This window comes from Oncorhynchus tshawytscha, linkage group LG20 (genome assembly GCF_018296145.1).
Source record: "Oncorhynchus tshawytscha isolate Ot180627B linkage group LG20, Otsh_v2.0, whole genome shotgun sequence".
In the NCBI taxonomy this organism is placed as follows: Eukaryota; Metazoa; Chordata; class Actinopteri; order Salmoniformes; family Salmonidae; genus Oncorhynchus; species Oncorhynchus tshawytscha.
Genome location: NC_056448.1, coordinates 26642994 through 26666600, shown reverse-complemented (window position 1 = coordinate 26666600; position 23607 = coordinate 26642994). Strand labels below are relative to the sequence as shown.

General features: G+C 44.2%; 1 protein-coding gene across 2 annotated transcripts in view; it reads right to left on the bottom strand.

Annotated features, from left to right (window-relative positions):
- unc5da (unc-5 netrin receptor Da) overlaps positions 1 to 23607 on the bottom strand; it is a 286252-nt gene that overhangs the window by 8921 nt on the left and 253724 nt on the right. For both annotated transcript variants that reach the window (XM_024382129.2, XM_024382130.2), the window contains 5 exons: positions 22749 to 22934; positions 19699 to 20106; positions 19170 to 19257; positions 7165 to 7336; positions 1232 to 1462 (listed from right to left, as the gene is read on the bottom strand). In XM_024382129.2, the coding sequence (XP_024237897.1) occupies positions 1232 to 1462; positions 7165 to 7336; positions 19170 to 19257; positions 19699 to 20106; positions 22749 to 22934 (1085 nt within the window). The remainder of the gene's footprint in view (positions 1 to 1231; positions 1463 to 7164; positions 7337 to 19169; positions 19258 to 19698; positions 20107 to 22748; positions 22935 to 23607) is intronic.

The window sequence follows — 23607 nt, the reverse complement described above, 5'->3', positions numbered from 1 at the left end:
ATTTGTAATCGTTCATATATATGTTTTTGCTGTTTGTTCTTTGTTATAGAGCCAGAAATATTGGAGAAGTGGTTTATCCACACATCTCCGTTTTGGATAGATAACTCTTTGTGTGGTTGTTTGTTAGGTGTGTTCCAATTTTCCCAGAAGTGGCGAGATTTGATGGATTCTTCATTTACATTGAGCTGATTTCTGACGTACTGTTCCTTCTTTTTCCGTAGTGTATTTCTGTATTGTTTTCATGATTCATAGTGAAAGTATAGACGCAGGTTTTCTGAGTCTCTATGTTTTTGGTTGGAAATGTTTCTCAATTTCTTTCTTAGGTTTTTGCATTTCACTTCATCAAACCATTTGTCATTGTTGTTAATTATCTAAGGTTGTCTGCTTGGAATTTTTAGATTTGATAGTGAAGCTGAAAGGTCAAATTTATTGTTTTTCTACTGCCAAGATTACACCTTCTGTATTAGAGTGAAATGTCTTGTCCAGGAAATTGCCTAAAAGGGATTGAATCTCTCTCTCTCTCTCTCTCTCTCTCTCTTTCTCTCTCACCCTCCAACTGCAGTGTGTGCTCCCTTGCCCGGGCCGTCACACGGAATGGAATGCTAGAACACCTTTAATTAACACACTACAAATATTCAGTTAAGCCCCAGAAAGAAGGCAGAGGAGGAAACCTTGCAGTGTTGTCTCTCCTAATCATCCAGCAGCATCTCTCTTTCTCTCTCTGGCTGTGTGACTGGACTTGCTGATCTCTGGTGGAACACGAAAATCAGACAGAGAAAACTCTTCTGGACAAAACCACCAGCCCCGACACACTAACGCAATTGGACAGAAACACAGAAACAGAAACACTCACACACACCTGCAGGGGGTGGAATGAGGTCACACACACGTGGGGTCGCGAGGATGGATACACGGATACGAATGCACACAAATACACGCACACAGACACAAACGCGAACACACACACACACTCTCCTTTAAGCAAGCTGACCTGTGTATAACCTTCATAGAGTACTTTCTTAAAGTTCTTCTGTCAGTTGAAATCTACCACTGCAGGCTAGCTTGCTACTGCAATAACATATCATGTTCTCAGAAAGCACTCTACTGCCTATCACTCCACAGCCTAAACTCGGGTGATAGGCAGTCTATCCGTCCATCCGTCAGCATTCAGTCAGTCAGTCAAACAGTCAGCCAGCCAACCAACCATCCATCCTTCCATTAACCCCCATACCTGGAATGCGTAGGGGGTGTTGTCGACACAATACACCCTCAGGCTGTATCCCAGAGGGTTGGTGTTGTCTGCACTACCGAACACGGCCAACCTCAGTCTCTTCACAGCCTCCTGGCTCAGTGGCTCCCCCACCAGGGCATAGCGCCCTGGACTTTCCAGGAGCAGGTGGCAGCACTGAGCCTCCAGCAAACAGTAGCAGGAAGTGCTCTCCTCCTCCACTGACATCACTTCCTGTGAGAGAAGAAAATAGAAGAAAAAAGAAGTTGGGGCGGGTTGGGGCATTAGGCTGATGTTGTTTATCATGATGACGAGGACAATGGCTGCAGACGGAAAAATAAGCAATCAGCACATTGTGTATTGTGAACAGTAATGTGATTACCACACACCTGTATGCATAGCTCATTTCTCTTTCATTCTTTTCTCAATGCCTCTCCTAAATCACCAACTGCACCCTCCCTGTGACCCTATGGCCCTGTCTGTATTAAGGCATGGTTAAACTTTATAAAGTCAGGCTGTATAATATAGTAATGCAGTACTTTGGCCCAGCCTGCTACACCTGGCCCATTAGCTCTGCAGCAGACATTAGGAATCTATGTTTTATACAGCTCATTCCCACTGTATGTGACAGGCAGACAGGCAGGCAGCAATGGAAGAAACGGGAGTCAAACACCTCCACCGCAAAGCCTAGCAGTATTAACGGAAAAATGTGAGAGAGAGAGAGAGAGAGAGAGAGAGAGAGAGAGAGAGAGAGAGAGGGGGGGGACAGACAGAGAAAGAGGGGGGGATAAGGGGACAGGCAGAGAGAGAGAGACAGAGAGGGGGGAGGGGGAGAAGGGGACAGACAGAGAGAGAGAGAGAGGGGGAGAGGGAGAGAGAGAGAGACAGAGAGGGTGGGAGAGAGGGGGAGAAGGGGACAGACACAGAGAGAGAGAGAGAGAGAGAGAGAGAGAGAGAGAGAGAGAGAGAGAGAGGGGGGGATGCTCGTAATGTCATTAAATCCAGAGATGGTTCACATTTGAAGAGGCTGCCCCGGCATTCTGCCTGAGATAAAGGGCTCACTATTGCACAGAAAAGGAAGCAGGTCTCGCCATGGCTTCTTCACATGGGCAAGACGAGGGACGCCTCTCTCTCAAATCAAATCAAATTTTATTTGTCACATACACATTGTTAGCAGATGTTAATGCGAGTGTAGTGAAATGCTTGTGCTTCTAGTTCCGACAATGCAGTAATAATCCAACAAGTAATCTAACTAACAATTCCAAAAAAAACAACTACTGTCTTATACACAGTGTAAGGGGATAAAGAATATGTACATAAAGATATATGAATGAGTGATGGTACAGAGCAGCTTAGGCAAGATACAGTAGATGGTATCGAGTACAGTATATACATATGAGATGAGTATGTAAACAAAGTGGCATAGTTAAAGTGGCTAGTGATACATGTATTACATAAGGAGGCAGTAGATGATATAGAGTACAGTATATACGTATACATATGAGATGAATAATGTAGGGTATGTAAGCATTATATTAGGTAGCATTGTTTAAAGTGGCTAGTGATATATTTTACATCATTTCCCATCAATTCCCATTATTAAAGTGGCTGGAGTTGAGTCAGTGTGTTGGCAGCAGCCACTCAATGTTAGTGGTGGCTGTTTAACAGTCTGATGGCCTTGAGATAGAAGCTGTTTTTCAGTCTCTCGGTCCCAGCTTTGATGCACCTGTACTGACCTCGCCTTCTGGATGATAGCGGGGTGAACAGGCAGTGGCTCGGGTGGTTGTTGTCCTTGATGATCTTTATGGCCTTCCTGTAACATCGGGTGGTGTAGGTGTCCTGGAGGGCAGGTAGTTTGCCCCGGTGATGCGTTGTGCAGACCTCACTACCCTCTGGAGAGCCTTACGGTTGTGGGCGGAGCAGTTGCCGTACCAGGCGGTGATACAGCCCGCCAGGATGCTCTCGATTGTGCATCTGTAGAAGTTTGTGAGTGCTTTTGGTGACAAGCCAAATTTCTTCAGCCTCCTGAGGTTGAAGAGGCGCTGCTGCGCCTTCTTCACGATGCTGTCTGTGTGAGTGGACCAATTCAGTTTGTTGTGATGTGTATGCCGAGGAACTTAAAACTTACTACCCTCTCCACTACTGTTCCATCGATGTGGATAGGGGGGTGTTCCCTCTGCTGTTTCCTGAAGTCCACAATCATCTCCTTAGTTTTGTTGACATTGAGTGTGAGGTTATTTTCCTGACACCACACTCCGAGGGCCCTCACCTCCTCCCTGTAGGCCGTCTCGTCGTTGTTGGTAATCAAGCCTACCACTGTTGTGTCGTCCGCAAACTTGATGATTGAGTTGGAGGCGTGCGTGGCCACGCAGTCGTGGGTGAACAGGGAGTACAGGAGAGGGCTCAGAACGCACCCTTGTGGGGCCCCAGTGTTGAGGATCAGCGGGGTGGAGATGTTGTTGCCTACCGTCACCACCTGGGGGCGGCCCGTCAGGAAGTCCAGTACCCAGTTGCACAGGGCGGGGTCGAGACCCAGGGTCTCGAGCTTGATGACGAGCTTGGAGGGTACTATGGTGTTGAATGCCGAGCTGTAGTCGATGAACAGCATTCTCACATAGGTATTCCTCTTGTCCAGATGGGTTAGGGCAGTGTGCAGTGTGGTTGAGATTGCATCGTCTGTGGACCTATTTGGGCGGTAAGCAAATTGGAGTGGGTCTAGGGTGTCAGGTAGGGTGGAGGTGATATGGTCCTTGACTAGTCTCTCAAAGCACTTCATGATGACGGAAGTGAGTGCTACTCCCCCGGTAGTCGTTTAGCTCAGTTACCTTAGCTTTCTTTGGAACAGGAACAATGGTGGCCCTCTTGAAGCATGTGGGAACAGCAGACTGGTATAGGGATTGATTGAATATGTCCGTGAACACACCGGCCAGCTGGTCTGCGCATGCTCTGAGGGCGCGGCTGGGGATGCCATCTGGGCCTGCAGCCTTGCGAGGGTTAACACGTTTAAATGTTTTACTCACCTCGGCTGCAGTGAAGGAGAGTCCGCATGTTTTTGTTGCAGGCCGTGTCAGTGGCACTGTATTGTCCTCAAAGCGGGCTAAAAAGTTATTTAGTCTGCCTGGGAGCAAGACATCCTGGTCCGTGACTGGGCTGGTTTCTTCTTGTAGTCCGTGATTGACTGTAGACCCTGCCACATACCTCTTGCTTCTGAGCCGTTGAATTGAGATTCTACTTTGTCTCTATACTGATGCTTAGCTTGTTTGATAGCCTTGCGGAGGGAATAGCTGCACTGTTTGTATTCAGTCATGTTACCAGACACTTTGCCCTGATTAAAAGCAGTGGTTCGCGCTTTCAGTTTCATGCGAATGCTGCCATCAATCCACGGTTTCTGGTTAGGGAATGTTTTAATCATTGCTATGGGAACGACATATTCAACGCACGTTCTAATGAACTCGCACACCAAATCAGCGTATTCGTCAATGTTGTTAACTGACGCAATACGAAACATATCCCATTCCACGTGATGGAAGCAGTCTTGGAGTGCGGAATCAGCTTGGTCGGACCAGCGTTGGACAGACCTCAGCGTGGGAGCTTCTTGTTTTAGTTTCTGTCTGTAGGCAGGGATCAGCAAAATGGAGTCGTGGTCAGCTTTTCCGAAAGGAGGGCGGGGCAGGGCCTTATATGCGTCGCGGAAGTTAGAGTAACAATGATCCAAGGTTTTTTCAGGCCTGGTTGCGCAATCGATATGCTGATACAATTTAGGGAGTCTTGTTTTCAGATTAGCCTTGTTAAAATCCCCAGCTACAATGAATGCAGCCTCAGGATGTATAGATTCCAGTTTGCAAAGAGTCAAATAAAGTTCGTTCAGAGCCATCGATGTGTCTGCTTGGGGGGGAATATATACGGCTGTGATTATAATCGAAGAGAATTCTCTTGGTAGATAATGCGGTCGACATTTGATTGTGAGGAATTCTAAATCAGGTGAACAGAAGTATTTGACTTCCTGTATATTTCTGTGATCACACCACGTCTCGTTAGCCATAAGGCATACGCCCCCGCCCCTCTTCTTACCAGAAAGATGTTTGTTTCTGTCGGCACGATGCGTGGAGAAACCCGCTGGCTGCACCGCCTCCGATAGCGTCTCTCCAGTGAGCCATGTTTCCGTGAAGCAAAGAACGTTACAGTCTCTGATGTCCCTCTGGAATGCTACCCTTGCTCGGATTTCATCAACCTTGTTGTCAAGAGACTGGACATTGGCGAGAAGAATGCTAGGGAGTGGTGCACGATGTGCCCGTCTCCGGAGTCTGACCAGAAGACCGCCTCGTTTCCCTCTTTTACGGAGTCGTTTTTTTGGGTCGCCATTCCGTTGTCCTGGTTGAAAGGCAGAACACAGGATCCGCTTCGTGAAAATCATATTCTTGGTCGTACTGATGATGAGTTGACGCTGCTCTTATATTCAGTAGTTCTTCTCGACTGTATGTAATGAAACCTAGGATGACCTGGGGTACTAATGTAAGAAATAACACGTAAAAAAACAAAAAACTGCATAGTTTCCTAGGAACGCGAAGCGAGGCGGCCATCTCTAGAGGGACATCGCTCTCTCCCATTCTCTTACCCGCAGCACACACACACACACTCACTTGTCGACTGGCTTTTGATAGCTGCCTTTTGAGCGCCAAGCATCTCTTGCCGGCAAATTACATCCTGTGTAAATGCCATAGGCAGTGAATAGACCCGGGCCTTGGGGTGTCATGGGCCCACCACAAGGCACAAAGAGCTCTGAGCTTTGGGGTCACGTCTACCTAGATGAGGTCCCGGTGGCTCTCTATAGCTCCTTTGATGAGGTTAGTTATACATTAACAGAACGTTGGCAATACCTCTGCTGGAATGTATAGACGGGTGGATTGATGGAGAAAAATGGAGGGTGTGGAATGATGTTGGAGCTCATTGCTTGAGAGAACGAGGGAGTCCCTCAGAGAGAGAGAGTGAGATGGAAGTTCTAAGAGGCAGAAAGGCAGAGTTCAAGGGCTTTTTTGAGAGGTTTGTGTGCTATTCAAAGAGCTAGCGGTCGGGAGGACCACATACTGTAAGAGAAGTCATAGACTTGAGTTTTCACTAGCTTTCAAAGAAGTCCATTCTAACATGGGTTAGTGAAATAGTTCCTCCCAACTGGCAGCTCAATGAACCTCAGTGGAATAGAGGTTGACAAGTCAGAATGAAGAACAGAATGTGTGGAATTGAGATTGTGGTTCTATCCTATTCTCAATTCAAAGTTTTGGGGGAGAAGACAAGGTAAAGACGAATACTCCTGCTTTTTTTGTACACTCTTAGAAAAAAGGGTTCCAAAAGGGTTCTTCGACTATCCCCATAGGAGAAGCCTTTTTGGTTCCAGGTAGAACCCTTTTTGGTTCCAATAAAGGGTTCTACATGGATCCCAAAAGAGTTCTATCTGGAATCAAAATGGTTCTACCTGGAACCAAAAAAGGGTTCTTCAAAGGTTTCTCCTATGGGGACAGCTGAAGAACCTTCTAAGGTTCTACATAGCACCTTTGGAACAAAGAAATCAAGTGTGTGGAACAAAGAAATCTAAATCAACTGTTGTCTCAGTCTAGTGTTTGAAAATGTTTCATTTGATGTGTGCATATTAGGTGGCATTTTCCTTGCACACAGCCCACGCAGCAAAGCAAAGATGTGGAAAATAACCCTAACATTTGAAATAGACGGCACAAGCGAAGGACAGTTTTGAATACAGCAGCCAGCGATGGTAACATCTGGAACACATTTTAATGTGTTTACTCCGGTTAAATAATCTCAAAGATATTATAAATGGAAAGTTACAATATTCATTTGAAGTTACAGTCTTTAACACAGTTAAACGCAGAGAACATTTTTATTGTTTCTCTAAATGCTCTGAAATGTTTTCAGGACAACCTCACCTCCCACTTGTCATCCTGTGTCTGCCTTTTGAGACGGATGTTCCAGTTGTCGGTGGCGAACTCAGCGCAGTGGGCTATTGTCATGGCGACGGGGCAGGAGAGGTCGAGGCCCGGTGGACCATAGGTGACCTCTGGGCTCAGCAGGACCTCTTGGCTCTCCTCTGATAGGGTACTGCAGAAAAGACACATACAGAAATCTAGACTCTGACAACACACAGAGTAAATACCTCTCCAAACTCCACAGACAGAGAACATGAAAGGAACATAAAAATAGGGGATGCTTCTAAACAGTGGGTCATGGCTTTATTTGAGGAACACAGCGGGAAAAGAAACGCTAGAAGAAGGTCCTATTCTTAGGAACACTCAAACTTTTCTATGGGCTGCCAATCCTGCCTTCAGTCCAGAAGGGCCTACACTACTACACAGACTTCTAAGGCCTAGCGTGCAATGAAAACTGATGTCTGCTTGATTTCATACTATTTGAGTCTCAGCCATCCGTCAGTCCTGCTGCTGTGGGCCTGGGGGTCAATCTCACGGTAGGTAGAGTGGCGCTGCTATCCCCTGCTGTCAAAGGGCCAAGCTAGCGTCTCCTGCCTCGTCCTTAGTGACAGGTCAGATTAGGAACCAGAGGCAGCGCCAGAGGAGTGATTTCAGCTAAACTGATTAACTGGACACTTTAATGAGGGGATCAGGACAACTGTGTGTTGTTGTTGAGTGAAACATCACAAACAGGGCTGTTTGGGTAGCATTCTACTGTGTCGGCTAAACTGAGATTAAAGATATATGCACAAATACATACACACACACACACACACACACTCAAACACAGATACACGCATACACATACGCACACAGACACACACACACACTCAAACACAAACACAGATACACGCATACACATACGCACACAGACACACACACACACAAACACAGATACACGCATACACATACGCACACAGACACACACACACACACTCAAACACAAACACAGATACACGCATACACATACGCACACAGACACACACACACACACTCAAACACAAACACAGATACACGCATACACATACGCACACAGACACACACACACACACTCAAACACAAACACAGATACACGCATACACATACGCACACAGACACACACACACACACTCAAACACAAACACAGATACACGCATACACATACGCACACAGACACACACACACACACACACTCAAACACAAACACAGATACACGCATACACATACGCACACAGACACACACACTCTCAAATATCAGTTAAACATGATATGGTGTGAACAAATAGTGTGAACAACCTTGCTCGCCGCCAGATTTTCACCACTCTGCTTTATCGTTATTTATTTCTTTGCTAATTACCAGTGTGCTTCCACTGCCTATTGTGTCCAATTTGTCTCCATTGTTCCAATGAAAGCAATCAACAGTTAAACATTGACAGCGGTTGTGATCTCGCATCTAAAAATACAGAATAAATCAGCCAACAGCGGTGAAATCCTGCAGCTGTGCTGTGCTGTTCTGTGCTGTGTGTGTGTGTGTGTGTGTGTGTGTGTGTGTGTGTGTGTGTGAGTGAGTGAGTATGTATATGGTAATCAGGCCCAGTCACCAGAGGAGCATCAAGGTCACCTGTAGATTGGACTCTGATAATTAGCCTGAATAGAGGAGAATAAAGCTGTTTGTTTTTCAAAGAAAACACGACTCGGAGCTTAAAAATAGTAAAAACTATACATTTTTCATGGTTCTGACGGGAACAAAGTATCTCGGGAACAAAGACAATTGAATTAGTCTGAGAGGTGGATCAAGTAGGGTGACTTTGGGTTATTGATGTAATAGGCTTTTATTTCATTAATAGATTGGAATGATTTGACTGCACTCAGAGAGAGGTTTGGCATTGTTATACTGAGTGATATTCTGTGATCCACAAAAACGCTTATTCTTAAAACATACACTTAAAATAACAAATAAATAGACTACAATTTATCGGGCAGAAATGAGCTTCCGTAAACACAGTAAAATGAATAGTAATATGATTGCAAACAGAGAGATGCTCTACTGAAGGCCACCCCTAATTAACACTCCTTCTTTCACTCTAGATCTTTCATCCCTAGTCTACAGCAACTCCTCCTCTCACATCTCCATCCTCCGTCACAAACACGTTCCCTTCCACACCTTTCACCCGATCTCTCATCCCTAGTCTACAGCAACTCCTCCTCTCACACCTCCATCCTCCGTCACAAACACGTTCCCTTCCACACCTTTCACCCGATCTCTCATCCCTAGTCTACAGCAACTCCTCCTCTCACACCTCCATCCTCCGTCACAAACACGTTCCCTTCCACACCTTTCACCCGATCTCTCATCCCTAGTCTACAGCAACTCCTCCTCTCACACCTCCATCCTCCGTCACAAACACGTTCCCTTCCACACCTTTCACCCGATCTCTCATCCCTAGTCTACAGCAACTCCTCCTCTCACACCTCCATCCTCCGTCACAAACACGTTCCCTTCCACACCTTTCACCCGATCTCTCATTCACACTCTGTCACCTATCAGATCGCTACAGAGGTCTCCTGACCTTGTGTTCAGGTGGGCTGTACTGTGGCGGTCTGACAAGCATCAAAGAATAACACTCCAAGGCACTAACACCCTGTGGGGAGTTTCATTGTTCCATTTAGAAAAACAAACAACAACATAATAACCTTGGATATCATGCACTGTTCCCCACAGTTTCAAGCTCAGGTTATCAGTGCACAACAAGACCTTGCTAGCTCGCCGAGTCAAAGCCAAGGCTTTAAAGCTGGAGGTTTTCAGCAAAGTGATTCATCAGATGAAGCTAGCTCTGTGCACTACTTCTGCTACAAACATATTACATTAAAAACACTGAAGGACAGACAACTTTTCTGTGTGTGTTCAGGATTAGGCTCTGCAATTCCTCTCACCACTAACTTTCCAACTCAACTCAGCGCTTCTAACTCAGAGTGCTTATTGCTATCCTGATCTCTCAATGCCATCTTATACCCCCGGTCCCCACCAAGGCATCCAAATCAAATCAAATCACATTTTATTGGTCACATACACGTGTTTAGCAGAAGTTATTGCGAGTGTAGTGAAATGCTTGTGTTTCTAGCTCCGACAGTGCAGTAATATCTAACAAGTAATATCTAACAATTTCACAACATATACCCAATACACACAAATCTAAGTAAAGGAATGCAATTAAGAATATATAAATATATGGACGAGCAATGTCAGAGTGGCATAGACTAAGATATAGTAGAATAGAACACCATACATACAATTGAAGTGGGAAGTTTACATACACTTAGGTTGGAGTCATTAAAACTCGTTTTTCAACCACTCCACAAATTTCTTGTTAACAAACTATAGTTTCGGCAAGTCGGTTAGGACATCTACTTTGTGCAAGACACAAGTAATTTTTCCAACAATTGTTTGCAGACAGATTATTTCACTTATAATTCACTGTATCACAATTCTAGTGGGTCAGAAGTTTACATACACTAAGTTGACTGTGCCTTTAAACAGCTAGGAAAATTCCAGAAAATTATTTAATGACTTTAGAAGCTTCTGATAGGCTAATTGACATCATTTGAGTCAATTGGAGGTGTACCTGTGGATGTATTCCAAGCCTACCTTCAAACTCAGTGCCTCTTTGCTTGACATCATGGGGAAATCAAAAGTAATCAGCCAAGACCTCAGAAAAGAAATCGTAGACCTTCACAAGTCTGGTTCATCCTTGGAAGCAATTTCCAAAAGCCTGATGGTACCACGTTCATCTGTACAAACAGTAGTATGCAAGTATAAACATCATGGGACCACGCAGCCGTCATACTGCTCAGGAAGGAGAAGCATTCTGTCTCCTATTGATGAATGTACTTTGGTGCGAAAAGTGCAAATCAATCCCAGAACAACAGCACAGGACCTTGTAAAGAGGCTAGAGGAAACAGGTACAAAAGTATCTATACCCACAGTGAAACGAGTCCTATAGCGACATAATCTGAAAGGCTGCTCAGCAAGGAAGAAGTCACTGCTTCAAACCCGCCATAAAAAAGCCAGACTACGGTTTGCAACTGCACATGGGGGCAAAGATCGTACTTTTTTGGAGAAATGTCCTCTGGGCTGATGAAACAAAAATAAAACTGTTTGGCCATAATGACCATCGTTATGTTTGGAGGAAAAAGGGGGAGGCTTCCAGGCCAAGAACACCATCCCAACTGTGAAGCACGGGGGTGGCAACATCATGTTGTGGGGGTGCTTTAATGCAGGAGGGACTGGTGCACTTCACAAAATAGATGGCATCATGAGGGAGGAATATTATGTGGATACATTGAAGCAACATCTCAAGACATCAGTCAGGAAGTTAAAGCTTGGTCACAAATGGGTCTTTCAAATGGACAATGACCCCAAGCATACTTCCAAAGTTGTGGAAAAATGGCTTAAGGACAACAAAGTCAAGGTATTGGAGTGGCCATCACAAAGCCCTGACCTCAATCCCATAGAAAATATGTGGGCAGAACTGAAAAAGCGAGTGCGAACAAGGAGGCCTACAAACCTGACACAGTTACACCAGCTCTGTCAGGAGGAATGGGTCAAAATCCACCCAAATTATTATGGGAAGCTTGTGGAAGGCTACCCGAAACGTTTGACCCAAGTTAAACAATTTTAAAGGCAATGCTAGCAAATACTAATTGAGTGTATGTAAACTTCTGACCCACTGGGAATGTGATGAAAGAAAGAAAAGCTGAAACAAATCACTCTCTCTACTATTATTCTGACATTTCACATTCTTAAAATAAAGTGGTGATCCTAACTGACCTATGACATGGAATATTTACTCGGATTAAATGTCAGGAATTGTGAAAAACTAAATTTAAATGTATTTGCTATATGGTATATGTAAACTTCCGACTTCAACTGTATAAAGGACATCTAAGAAACGATGACACCATGTTGGAGGAGGGCCAATATAATTTTTTACATTTATTTTACCAGGCAAGTCAGTTAAGAACAAATTCTTATTTTCAATGACGGACTGGGAACAGTGGGTTAACCGCCTGTTCAGGGGCAGAACGACAGATTTGTACCTTGTCAGCTTGGGGGTTTGAACTCGCAACCTTCCAGTTACTAGTCCAACGCTCTAACCACTAGGCTACCCTGCCGCCCCTGCTGCCCCATTATAAATTGGAATGATTTGACTGTTGGTTGATCTAATGGTTGAGATCTCTCAGGCACATCATGCTTATAGGTCAAGGTCCCAAAATGCAATCAATTACAGTTTTTTCCAACTGCTTAAACACAAAATCTTTTCATGTCACACGATTTTTGAAATCTCTCACTCAAAGTGCAAAACTACACAGTAAATATCCAAAACCATAAGCTATTTCTCAGCCTTTGACTCAGTTGTCGATTGCATAAAACACTTTTTTCAAAACACTACACACAATTCTCTACCTAAAACACAAAAATCTAACAGGAAGTGGCTTGCTTTCCTTTTCCAAACACAACCAATCAAAATGCTACACTTAAAATAAAGTGGTGATCCTTAATGACTGAAGACAGGGAATTTTTAATAGGATTAAATGTGAGAAATTGTGAAAAACTGAGTTTAAATGTATTTGGCTCAGGTGTATGCAAACTTCCGACTTCAACTGTACATATGAGTAATGCAAAATATGTAAACATGATTAAAGTGACTAGTGTTCCATTTATTAAAGTGGCCAGTGATTTCAAGTCTATTTATATAGGCAGCAGCCTCTAATGTGCTAGTTATTGCTGTTTAACAGTCTGATGGCCTTGAGATATAAGCTGTTTTTCAGTATCTCGGTCCCAGCTTTGATGTACCTGTACTGACCTCGCCTTCTGGGTGATAGCGGGTGAACAGGCAGTGGCTCGGGTGGTTGTTGTCCGGCCACCTGGGGGCGGACGGTCAGGAATTCCAGGACCCAGTTGCACAGGGCGGGGTTCAGACCCAGGGCCTCAAACTTAATGATGAGCTTGTAGGGTACTTTGGTGTTGAATGCTGAGCTGTAGTCAATTAACAGCATTCTTACATAGGTATTCCTCTTGTCCAGATGGGATAGGGCAGTGTGCAGAGAAATTGCATCGTCTGTGGATCTATTGGGGATGTAAGCAAATTGAAGTGGGTGTAGGGTGTCAGGAAAGGTAGAGGTGATATGATATGACTAGTCTCTCAAAGCACTTCATGATGACAGAAGTGAGTGCTATGGGGCAAGGCACTAACACCCTGCAGTGTGGAGACTCCACAAAGAGAACCCAATAAAGCCTGGAGAGGAAAAGCCTCTCATCTCAGTCTCCATAATGCAGCCGCCAAGGCTGAGCTGATCAATTCCTATTCTGCAGCCGAGTGGAGAGCCACCGCCAACTGCCTCATGTAGATGGCTTTGGTCTGAAGATTGAATAGGAATAAAAGATACAATTTCTCCCAGGGTCTCTCCAAATGCTTGTCAAAAGATAGGGCTGTGATTGACAGCTCAGTGAGATCAGAGGTGCCCCCCCCCCGGTCTCCCTCTAACACCAGGCAGGAAGTAAACAGCAAGCAGCCTTATCGGGACCAGGCAGGAACCTAAAGGAGGGGGCTCAGGGAGATTAGGCAGTGTTCAGAGTACCGCACACCTCACAGGACAGAGACAGGCAGTCCACTCCTAAGCTCTGAGGCGTAAACTTTAGGTGACCTTTGATCCCTATCTTTACCCTCGCTACCCAGAAGCCTCTGGGGTACTCTGAGGAGGAGGAAGGAGAAAGAGGGGGGGTGAAAGGGATTGTATCTGCATTTGATTGAAATTCAATGTCACTTATTTTCAACTCCTAGTCGAAATGGTATTTCCTTGAAGGGTCCAGCTGGGGTTAAACTGGTTGTCAGGGGTGATAACTTGTTGGGATGTTTTCATACAGATGTGTTTGTGATTTGAGATTTTTGGTGTGCAAGGAAATCACAAACTAACAGGTACAAGAACACTGACTCCTGGTGGCAAAAAAAACATATTGAAGCCTCTGAGAAAAGTCAACAGTATTACATTTGTTGTGAACATGTTTTATCTGTCGTGCCATCTCAGCCTTGACTAATAGCTTGATGAAAGTCTTGATAGCTAAGTCACGGCTATGGGCTCTCCGTAGCAGGCAATAGTCACCTGGACTCTCTATTTGTCTGTCTTGTTCTATCTGACAAAATGCCAAACAATGGCAGATTGCCTCTACACTGAACACTTAACATTCACAGCTTTAACCAGTCACACAGGAAGGAGATGGTGTCATGCTTAAGCGTAAAGACCCAGAATGGAGAAGACATGGCTCTGTCTGCTGAGCCAGTTGTTCAGGGCCATGCTGCAATCTGCAGGCCTGTTCTGCAACTGAAAGCCTATTCCTGACACATCATGTCCTCCCCTGTAGAGTGTGCAAGATGAGCTAAGGCCGCATGCTGGGCGGAGTGTGTGTGTGTGTTTGTATGTGGGAATGTGTGTGTGTGTGCATGCTCATGTGGGGGTGTGTGTATAGTTTGTGTGTGCGAGTTTGCATACATCCATGTGTGAGTTTGGGTGTTAAAAAGTGGGAGAGATAGCGTGAGGAAGAGGTGAAACAGGATGAGAGATAGCGTGAGGAAGAGGTGAAACAGGATGAGAGATAGCGTGAGATGAAGCGGTAGAATACAGTTATTTTTATTGCTTTGGTACCATATTCACAAATATGTGGTGAATTTGAAAAAGACAGTACAAAACTCCAAACTGGTAAAAGTTGTAACGCACCCAGTCTTGCATTGTGCATTCACTTTGTTTGTAGACATCTTTCACCACACAACCACTCATCCAAAATATAAGTGTACTGTGAAATATACACTGAGTATAAAAAATATTAAGGACACCTGCTCTTTCTATGACATGGACTGACCAGGTGAATCCAGGTGAAAGCTATGTCTCCTTATTGATGTCGCTTGTTAAATCCACTTCAATCAGTGTAGATGAAGGGGAGGACAATTGAGACATGGATTGTGTATGTGTGCCATTCAGAGGGTTAATGGGTAAGACAAAATATTGAAGTGCCTTTTAACGGGGTATGGTAGTAGGTGCCAGGCACACTGGTTTGTATCAAGAACTGCAACGCTGCTGGGTTTTTCACGCTCAACAGTTTCCTGCCAAAAATGGTCCATCGTCCAAAGGAGATCCAGTCAACTTGACACAACTGTGGGATGCATTGGAGTCAACATCAGCCAGCATCCCTGTGGAACGCTTTCAAGACCTTGTAGAGTCCATGCCTCGACCAATTGAGGATGTTCTGAGGGCAAAAGGGGAGGTGCAACTCAATATTAGGAAGGTGTTCCCAATGTTTTAGTATACTCAGTGAAATGAGTACATTGGATTAATCACCAAAACGCAATATAATTATATCTTCTTAATTTAGTTATTTTAACAACCAGTTAATCCAATAGCAAAACATGAAAGATACATGTTTCAAAACTGCCCTTTGAATGTATGATTCTACAGTACTGTAAATTACAGTACATTACACTGTGTCACGTTCGTTGAAAGGGGTAGACCAAGGTGCAGCTTGAATAGAGTTCCACATACTTCATTACAAAGTGAAACTTCACAAAAACAACAAAGAATCAACGAGCGTCCAGTACATAGTGCACTAAGGCACTAACTGAAAACAAAACAATATCCCACAAACACAGGTGGGAAAAGGACCACGTTAAGTATGATCCCCAATTAGAGGCAACGATAATCAGCTGCCTCCAATTGGGATCCATACTCACATCAACATAGAAATATTAGACTAAAACACCCCCTAGTCACGCTCTGACCTATTGCACCATAGAGAACCCCAAGGGCTGTTTTCACATTGGGAACACTTGCACTACCCATTAAAATTGACTGAACATTACATGCCCATAATTTCTATCCCATGTGTGATCAAAGGTGTGATTATTGAAGACATCTTTCACAATGTAAATTAAAGAAATTAAAGAAACCAATGTTTAGAAGGCACTATTTTGCATCAAACCTGTCTTGAGCATTTGACCATAGGTTTTTATTGAAATGACACTAAATATTCTCATTGTTCTGGATTGAAATAACCACATGTCTCATCCATGGCCTGATGGAGGGTGGTGCTCTCATGTGGATGGCAATCATACATATTCCACCTGTATTGCAATCGTGTATTGTATTTTACAGTATTGCATTGTAATGATGTATTGTAGTGGTCCTGTATGTGCCTCAGTTCATAGGAACATGGCACTAGCAACACCGGAGATGTGGGTTCAATTGGGGTCACATACAAAAATGTGTGGACTGTTGACACTTTGAATAAAAGTATCTGCTACGTAAATGGCATTCAGAAAGTTTTCAGAACCCTTGACTTTTCCCACATTTTGTTACGTTACAGCCTTATTCTAAAATGGATTAAATCATTTATTTTTCTCATCAATCTACACACAATACCTCATAATGTCAAAGCAAAAACAGGTTTTAGAAATGTTTGGAAAATGTATTAAAAATAAAAAACAGAAATACTTTATTTATTCAGACCCTTTGCCATGAGACTCGAAATTGAGCTCAGGTGCATCCTGTTTCCATTGATCATCCTTGATATGTCTCTACAACTTGATTGGAGTACACCTATGGTAAATTCAATTGATTGGACATGATTTGGAAAGACACACACCTGTCTACATAAGGTCTCATAGTTGACAGTGCATGGCAGAGCAAAGACCAAGCCATGAGGTCGAAGGAATTGTCTGTAGAGCTCTGAGACAAGATTGTGTCGAGGCACAGATCGGGGGAAGGGTACCAAAACATTTCTGCAGCATTTAAGGTCCCCAAGGACACTATGGCCTCCATCATTCTTAAATGGAAGAAGTTTGGAACTAACAAGACTCTTCCTAGAGCTGCCTGCCTGACCAAACTGAGCAATTGGGGGAGAAGGGCCTTGGTCAGGGAGGTGACCAAGAACCCGATGGTCACTCTGACAGAGCTCCAGAGTTCCTCTGTGGAGATGGTAGAACCTTCCAGAAGGCCAACCATCTCCGTAAAACTCCACCAATCAGGTCTTTATGGTAGAGTGGCAAGATGGAAGCCACTCCTCAGTAAAAGGCACATGACAGCCCATTTGGAGTTTGCTAAAAGGCACCTAAAGGACTCTCAGACCATGAGAAACAAGATTCTCTGGTCTGATGAAACCAAGATTCAACTCTTTGGCCTGAATGCCAAGCATCACATCTGGAGGAAACCTGGTATCATCCCTACGGTGAGGCATGGTGGTGGTGGCAGCATCATATTGTGGGGATGTAGCAGCAGGGACTGGGAGACTAGTCAGGATCGAGGGAAAGATGAACGTAGCAAAGTATAGAGAGATCATTGATGAAAACCTGCTCCAGTGCACTCAGGGCCTCAGACTGGGGTGAAGGTTCACCTTCCTACAGGACAACCACCCTAAGCACACAGCGAAGACAACGCAGGAGTGGCTTTGAGACAAGTCTCTGAATGTCCTTGACTGGCCCAGCCAGAGCCTGGACTTGGACCTGACCGAACATCTCTGGAGAGACCTGAAGATCGCTGTGCAGCGACGCTCCCCATCCAACCTGACAAAGAGGATCTGCAGAGAAGAATGCAAGAAACTCCCCAAATACAGGCGTGACAAGCTTCTACCCAAGATGACTCAAGGCTGTATTCGCTGCCAAAGGGGTTTCAACAAAGTACCGAGTAAAGGATCTGAATACTTATGTAAATGTGAAAGTATCAGTTTTTTATTTGTAATAAATTTGCTAAAATTTCTAAAAACTTGTTTTTGCTTTGTCATTATGGGGTATTGTGTGTAGTTTGATGAGGGTGAAAAAACTATTTAATAAATTTAAGAATATGGCTGTAATGTAACAAAATGTGAAAAAAGTCAAGGGGTCTGACTACTTTCTGAATGCACTGTGTATTACGGTATTAAAGCAGTGATACCAGCAGTCACCCCCCATAAAATGCTAGCAACTTAATTTTGGATACATGTTTACTGAATAGGGGACGTTCTGGATCATTTACGTATTGGTATTTTATTGTATCACTGTAGGGGCTAGAAACACAAGCATTTCGCTGTACCTGCTGTAACATCTGCTAATCTCTGTAACCAATAATCTTTGATTTGTTACGTACAGTTAATCTCTGATTTTGTCAATATCAGATTTAAAAAAAATATATAGTCATCAAAGCTGTGGCTATATTTAGATTTGTTTAACACTTTTTTGGAAATTCCTTTAATTAACTTAAAACAAGACACACCTGTTCATTGAAATGCATTCCAGGTGACTACTTCATGAAGCTGGTTGAGAGAATGCCAAGATTGTGAAAAGCTGTCATCAAGGCAAAGTGTGGCTACTTTGAAGAATCTCAAATCTCAAATCTATTTTGATTTGTTTAACACTTTTTTGGTTACTACATGATTATTGCATAGTTTTTATGTCTTCACTATTATTCTACAATGTAGAAAATAGTAAAAATTAAGAAAAACCATTGAATGAGTAGGTGTGTCCAAACCTTCGACTGGTACTGTAGGTTTACCAAATGTTTAAGTGATCATCAAATGAGAGCAGTGAGATTAAGTCTTTTACGTCTATAAATGTCTATTAACAAAAGAGAAGATAATCATATCAAAAGTAATGTGCTAATTGCATTATGAAAGACAATTACTTCATATGAACATGTGAAACATTCATTTCTAGATGAAACACTGATTACGTTTGGTGAAAGTGTTATACTTAGTCTATTGAAAATGTGCTTACAGTTTTGAAACAATTGCCTTTTTGATGATCTGTTTTGAGTTTTGTACTAAGGGTTGTGAAAATGTACCAGATACTTGTGAAAATTGCACCAAAGCGATTAAAAAAACTGTTAAAGAAAGAGAGAGCAATAGAGGGAAGGAAGAAGGGAGGCAGGCAGCCTGGTTCTCTGTGCTATGTCTGTGTGTCGTGTCTCACCTGCTGCTGTCCTCCTGGTTGATGACCATGTACATCTCCCAGGTAGTGTCCTCAGCTATCCCCCCATGGGGCACCAACAGACTCACACCTACACACAGAGAGAGAGAGAGAGAGAGAGAGAGAGAGAGAGAGAGAGAGAGAGAAGGGGGGGGACATAGGAGATGATCACGAGATACACAGACACATATACGCACACACACACACTACGCTCTCACACTGCCCCACATTCCTGTCTCCTGTCCCTTGTGGCACTTTTATCTACTGGCAGATTAGATTGGCACTCTAGAGAGTAATTGTTTGTGGGCTCCAGTGTCGGTGGTAGTATGTGTGTGTGTGTGTGTGTGTGTGTGGTGCACTGTTGACAGCATTGATTTGAGAGCCCCAGAGGCCCTGTCTGGCCGTCACCTCTCTGGCTGTCACCTGCCCTAAATAGACCTGACAGCCCGGCAGGTGTGTATGTGTTCCCCTGGGTGTGTGTGTGTGCTTACATGTGTGTGAGTGTGCTACATCGCCCTTATGAACAACAAACCTGTATTGGGGACCACCAGCCTCCCACCCGCGTGTCCCAACACCCCGGACGTCCTGAGAGGGGGTCTGGAGGGCATAGGCGGTGCGTGGGGGGCAAGGAGGCTCTTCTCCCTCCTCTCTCTCAGGGTCCCCTCCACCCGTACCCCACTGTAGTCGGGTGCCAGCCCCCGGGGGAAGGTCTGGGGGTGGGCTTTCTGGGTGTGGTACTCGGCCCCCCTCTCTGACACGCCCAGGGACACCATGAAGGAGGAGTGAACTTTGACCTTGAGGTCGGGCAGGGGGTCGAAGAGTGAAGGCTCCTGGGAAATGAGTTCTTTATCCATGGAGTCCTGGAAGCAGATGGGGCTGGTGTACGTCCGTGACACTGTCAGGTCCGGTTGCAAGGACGAGCTTATCAACAGGGGGTTGCCTGGAAAAGAAAAAGAGTCTCAGAGGAGTCAGATACTGTACTTTTCCCAGAAAACACATCTGTTTAACAGACTGGAGGAGTATACAACTCTTCTAAATGTGTTTTCATCAGAGTTTTATCATATGATGGCATACACAGATGAACACTGGGCCATTCATGGTAGCTGACAGCAGCATGCCATCTATTGGTTACCCATGGTTGGTGTACTATTGGGCTGCTAGCGGCATCGGACACAGGTCTGATAATAGCTTGCCTACAGTGGTGTGCTAACTGTTAGTCTCCAGTCATCCAATATGTGACACACTGAATGTCAATTACAGCTGGAGGGCAAGCCTTGGCAACATATGTGTCAAAATAACTTCCTGGTCCAAACGGCGACCATCTCTTCACCATGGCAACTGGGGTGCTAAAAACACCTTACCATGACAACGGGAGGTGCCACAAAGTCCTTGTCACAGCAATAGAGTTGTAACAAAAGCCTCTCCATAGCAACGACTAACTGTGTAAAACTCTCTGCTACTGGCCATGCTAGAGTGGGAGGTGAAGGAGCTAATGAGATATACTTGGTGTGTGTGTGTGTGTGTTATACTTGGGAAAGTTTCTTCATCTTTTCAACTTCAAGCTTTGTAGCTACTAAGAATACAGTAAATGGTGTACCAAAGCTGGGTAAACGGTTGAGCAGATGGGATAACTGAGACTTGGTGGGACCAAAGACCTTCACATGCTCATCCAAGCTTAAGCTAGCAGATCACAGGACCAAGCTAACCGGCAGTTAGCAGGCAGTTAGCTCCATTTAGACTGTATCTCTTCTCATCTCCATGGAGTGTGCTTGCATCTCCTATGGCACTCCATTCAATATAGCTCACTACTTGGCTTGAGCCCTATGTGGCGTGGACTCTATATCATGTCCTGTAGGGTTCTGAACAAAAGTAGTGCACTATTTTTTATTTAACCTTTATTTTATCAGGGAGTCATACTGAGACCAAGGTCACTTTGACAGACTGAATTACATAAATTACAGAAAATACACATATCAAAATATAAATGCAAGCGGAAAGAAAAACAAGGTCATAACAAACAAACACATTCATCAGTAATAAGGTCCTCAATCTGCTTTCTGAGTTACCCTAGAGGCACCACAACATCACTTCTAAGAAAATGTTGAAGATTGTTCCACAAAATAAGGTGCAAGAAAACTAAAAGCTGAATTATCTAACTCAGTAGAGACCAAAGGAATTTTCAGAGCACAGTATATACTGTAGACTCCTCTCCTGGTGTGTAGGCTACAATATGAGAGGGCTGTGTGTAACCCTGTTTGTGTATTACCCAAATTCTCTGGGAGGAGAAAGGCCCCAATAAAATCACAGCGTTCTTCTTCCTGCTGTGTGATCAATTCTATCACTCCTCTCTGAAGAGGCTGTCGCCAAGGAGACCAGCCGTGTCACAACCATGGAAATAGGGCTCAATCTTTGGGTCGACACAGCACCCTTTTTCTCTCTCCCCATTTTTCCAGTGACGCAACAGTGCAGATGCTCTGTTCAACACAGGGTATTATTACTATGACTGTGTCTGACCGTATTGGAGGTACAGGAGCAAGGGGATAGATTGTTCATTTTTGGAGACTCCATACCAGGATCTTAGTAGGATCTTAATCCTGAAGCAACAGGAAATGTGAATTATTACGTGGATTATAAGTAATGGACATTTTTGTAGGGGTTGATACATTTTCCATAAGGGAAAATCACATCTGAAATTGGAAATGGAAATGACAAACTTCAGAAACCTTTTTAAACCTTAAATACACTGCACGTTTTACAATTCCTGCATTGCAGGACAGTTCTCCGGCAACAGGGTGACTAAATGAAGATCATACATCTATAGTTATAGAACAAATAGATATATCTCTGTGGGTGACTCAATATTGCAGATGCTCTTTTCAACGAAGGTCATTACTATTACTGAGTGTATGAGTCAGAGCCATAGGAACAGGGTCGTGATGGTACATTCACTCCTCCGATGGTGCTGTCATCCCTCTCTTTTAGGTAGAGAAGGGGTGGGGGTGCTAAACAGTGGTGGGAGGAGGTGTGTGTGTGAATGTGTGCGTGTGTATGAGATTCTGTCTGGAAGAGGGAGCGAGACCATGAGAAATGAAAGCTGTGTCTGGTCTCTGCCCCTCTCCACTCTAGACAGGATTGGAGAGAGAGAGAGAGAGAGAGAGAGAGAGAGAGAGAGAGAGAGATCATTTACACAGTGCTGCCACCACCCTACCGAGTCACTGAGCAAACCAAACACGACCTTGCTCTTGGACACAAAGACTTCTTACAGTCAAACTAAATGAAGAATGAAGAAATTAAACACACATCAATTGAATGGAGCGCAAAGTAACCACCAAGAATGGTCAGTCACACAAATCGAGCTTCTGTTGGACCACAGTGATGTGTGTGTCTTCAGCTTTGTATGTGTGTAAGTGTGTGTTTCAATCTGCTTCAGCTTGGCAAGTGTTCTTGTGTGTGTGTGTTCAGCTGTTTGCGTGTGTGTGTGTGCCCCTTCCTGCCTCATTTTATCGAAAGTTCACATGCATATGTGTTCAGCTGTGTGTGTGTGTGTGTGTGTCTTTCTGCCTGTGCGTTCTCTGAGCTCACCTTGGCGAGCAGTCTTGAAGCTGAAGGACTGAAACCCCCCGGTGAGGGCGGAGGAGTCGATGACGTCCACGCCGTACTCACTCTGGTTCCTCCGGTAGAGGGTCACCGCCACAATCAACACCACCACTGTCACCACCCCCGCCGCCAGGCCCGAATACAGTGCCACGTCACTGCTTCCCTCCAGACCTGGGGGAGAGAACGAGAGAGCGGGGGAGAGAGATAGATAAGTGGGAGTCAGTGAGAGAGAGATAGTTTAATCAAAGCATAACCATAAGAAAAAGACACAAGGTATCAACTCAAGCTACTGTATATTGATATTAAATTCAGTAGTTATTGACATGTTATGATGGTGCTACATGCCTCATGATATCTACATTTATTGACATGTTATGATGGTGCTACATGCCTCATGATATCTACATTTATTGACATTGTCACGCCCTGATCTTAGTATTTTGTGTTTTCTATATGTATTTGGTCAGGCCAGGGTGCGACATGGGTTTATTTTGTGTTATGTTTATGTATGGGGGTTTTTCATAGGTTTTGGGATTGTGGCTTAGTGGGGTGTTCTAGTAAAGTCTATGGTTGCCTGAGGCGATTCTCAATCAGAGGCAGGTGATTCTCGTTGTCTCTGATTGGGAACCATATTTAGGCAGCCATATTCTTTGAGTGTTTCGTGGGTGATTGTTCCTGTCTCCGTGTTTTGTATTCACCAGATAGTCTGTATAGGTTTTCACGTTCCGTTTCTTGTTTTTGTATTGTTCGTATTCATCTTCATTTAAGATGTATATTATTAACCACGCTGCATTTTGGTCCGACTCTCCTTCGACGGAAGAAAACCGTAACAGACATGTTATGA